The sequence below is a fragment of the Merops nubicus genome, unplaced genomic scaffold, assembly GCF_000691845.1.
Source record: "Merops nubicus isolate BGI_N331 unplaced genomic scaffold, ASM69184v1 scaffold45302, whole genome shotgun sequence".
Classification (NCBI taxonomy): Eukaryota; Metazoa; Chordata; class Aves; order Coraciiformes; family Meropidae; genus Merops; species Merops nubicus.
In genome coordinates this window covers 384-3,240 of record NW_008593700.1, presented here as the reverse complement: position 1 = coordinate 3,240, position 2,857 = coordinate 384, and the positions used below count along the sequence as shown (strand labels likewise).

At 65.1% G+C, this 2,857-nt stretch overlaps 1 protein-coding gene across 1 annotated transcript in view; it reads left to right on the top strand.

Moving 5' to 3' along the window:
* Positions 1 to 8: 8 nt before the first annotated feature.
* LOC103768374 (spectrin beta chain, non-erythrocytic 4-like) overlaps positions 9 to 2,857 on the top strand; it is a gene marked incomplete at its 3' end in the record, with an annotated part of 3,226 nt that continues 377 nt past the window's right edge. The window contains exons 1-5 of the mRNA XM_008935515.1: positions 9 to 272; positions 361 to 511; positions 602 to 1,472; positions 1,557 to 1,694; positions 1,969 to 2,725. Coding sequence (XP_008933763.1) covers positions 9 to 272; positions 361 to 511; positions 602 to 1,472; positions 1,557 to 1,694; positions 1,969 to 2,725 — 2,181 coding nt within the window. The remainder of the gene's footprint in view (positions 273 to 360; positions 512 to 601; positions 1,473 to 1,556; positions 1,695 to 1,968; positions 2,726 to 2,857) is intronic.

Sequence of the window (2,857 nt, the reverse complement as noted above, 5' to 3'; positions counted from 1 at the left end):
AGCCCGCCATGAAGAAGCACGAGGCCATCGAGGCCGACATCTCCTCCTACCAAGAGCGCATCCAGGTGGTGGTGGAGCTGGCCCTGGAGATGGAGTCCGAGGGCTACTACGACACCAAGCGCATCGGCGCCCAGAAGGACAACATCCTGAGGCAGTGGGGGCTGCTCACCGAGCTGGTCCGCGCCCGCCGCGCCCGCCTCGAGCAGAACCTGGCCCTGCAGAAGATCTTCCAGGAGATGGTCTACATGATCGACTGGATGGAGGAGATGCAGGTGAGAGCCAGGGAGGAGGACCCCGGGGTGGGGCCCGCCGAGGATGCCACGGAGCGGCTCTGGACACGGTGGTCTTGCTTTGCCCAAGGTTCTGCTGGTCTCCAAGGATTTGGGGAAGCATCTGCTGGAGGTGGAGGACCTGCTGCAGAAGCACGGGCTGCTGGAGGCCGACATCTCCGCCCAGACCGAGCGGGTGCAGGCCCTCAACGCCGCCGCCCTCACCTTCTCCGAGCTGGAGGGTAACCCGGGGGGGTGGCCTCGGGAGGGGAGGGGTCAACCGGGGTCCGGAGGGTGCCGTGAGACCATCTCGGCCGCTTCTCTCGGTCCAGGCTACCAACCCTGCGACCCCCAGATCATCTGCAACCGGGTCAACCACGTGCAGACGTGCCTGGAGGAGCTGGGCGAGCTGGCGGCCAAGAGGCGCAAGGAGCTGGAGGACTCTCGCCAGCTTTGGGCCTTCTTCCAGGAGATGGAGGAGGCCGAGGCGTGGATCCGCGAGAAGGAGAAGATCCTGGCCACCAAAACCTGCGGCCGGGACCTCAGCAGCGTCTTGACGTTGACCAACAAGCACAAGAGCATGTTGGGGGAGCTGGGCAACCGCCGGGCGCTGTTGCACCAGACCATGAAGAGGGGAGAGCAGATTTTGGCCAAGAAACGCTTCAGCCCCGGGGGGATCCAGGAGAAGATGCGGGAGGTCCGCCTGCGCTGGAAGAAGCTGGAGGAGGTGACGGGGTTACACCAGCAACGCTTGCAGGAGGCCCTCAACTTCTTCCAGTTCAGCGCCGAGACCGACGACCTGGTGGCCTGGCTGCAGGACACCTACCGCATCGTCTCCAGCGACGCCTTCGGCCACGACGACTACTCCACCCAGGCCCTCCTCAGGAAGCACCGGGCCGTGGTGGAGGAGGTGGAGAAGCACCGGGCGGCCGTCCTGGCCCTCCGGAAGCAGGTGGCTCTTCTGGCCCCCGAACATCAGCAAGGGGTGGACGTGCAGATCCGGGTGGTGGAGGTGGAGCAGCTCTACGGGGAGGTGGCCGAGGTGGCCGTCCTGAGGCAGCAGTGGCTGCAGGACGCCTTGGCTGTCTACAGGATGTTCAGCGAGGTCCACGCCTGCGAGGTCTGGGTGGACGAGAAGGAGCAGTGGTTGGAGAGGATGGAGGTGCCCGAGGAGCTGGATGAGGTCGAGGTGGTCCAGCATCGGTGGGTGTTGCCGGGGAGATGGGACCGGGGTCGGGGGGGTCTAGGGCCTGGGTTGGACCCCGACGCTTCGTGTCTCCTGCCCAGGTTTGAGAGCCTGGACCAGGAAATGAACAGCGTGATGGGACGGATCTTGGACGTCAACCAGGTGGTGCAGCAGTTGGTGGACGGTGGCCACCCCAGCTCCGAGGAGGTCCGCTCCTGCCAGGACCACCTCAACAGCCGGTACGGGCGTGGGGAGGGGGCTGAGCCCGGCCGGGGCGCCCGCGATGCCCGAGGTGGGACCTCAGACGGGTCTGGGGGGAGCTCCTTGGGGAGGGGAACCATCTGCAGGGCCACCCGTAGACTCCAACCTTCCAACCTGGTGCTCCTGCTGGCTGGTGGGACGTCCCCGTGGGCTCCAGCTCACCAGAGCCCCTGGCTAAGCCCATCCCAAGCGTTGGTGACGCCCAAGGTGGCCTCCAACCCGCTCTCATCTCACCTCCACCCCCCTCCCCAGGTGGAACCGGGTGGTGGAGCTGGTGGAACGCAAGAAGAGCCAACTGAGCTCCGTGCTGAAGATCCAGAACTACCTCCTGGAGTGTGGTGAGATGAAGGCCCAGGTGCGGGACAAGAGGAGAGCCATCGAAGCCACTCAGTCGGGCGGCGGGGACCTGGGCGGCGTCTTGGCCTTGCAGCGTCGCCTCTCCACCATGGAGGCCGCCCTGGTGGTCTTGGAACCTCGGCTGGTGGAGCTTCAACGGGAAGGAGAAGCCTTGGCCGCCTCCCACCCCGAGCGAGCCCTGGAGATCCTGCTGCCCTTCGAGCAGATCAGCGAGGAGTGGGAGGCCCTCAAACGGGCGCTCCAAGGCTGCGAGGACTCTCTGACCATCGCCGGTCGCCTCCAACAGTTCATCCAAGACTTGGACAACTTCTTGAGTTGGTTGGTGAAGACTCAAGCGGCCGTCGCCTCCGAGGAGGTCCCCGAGAGTTTGGCCGAAGCCGAGAGGTTGTTGAACCACCACGCGGCCCTCAAGGAGGAGATCAACGGCTACGAGGAGGACTACGCCAAGATCCAAGCGGCCAGCGACCTCCTGGCCCTGGAGGAGACCGAGGTGCCCTCCCTGTCCCTGCAGCAGTGGCTGCAGAAGCTGGATGCGGGGTGGGGGAAGCTGCTGCAGAGCTGGGAGACCCGGCGGGAGGTGCTGGTCCAAGCCCACGTCTTCCACCTCTTCCTCCGTGACGTCCAGCAGTGTGAGACCACCCTCTGCAACCAGGTGGGAGAAGGTCCCACTCCAACTTCGGGTTGGGTTAGTTTGAGTTGGGTTGGGTTGGGTTGGGTTGAGTTGAGTTGGGTTAGGTTGGGTTGGGTTGGGTTGGGTTGGGTTGGGTTGGGTTGGGTTGGGTTG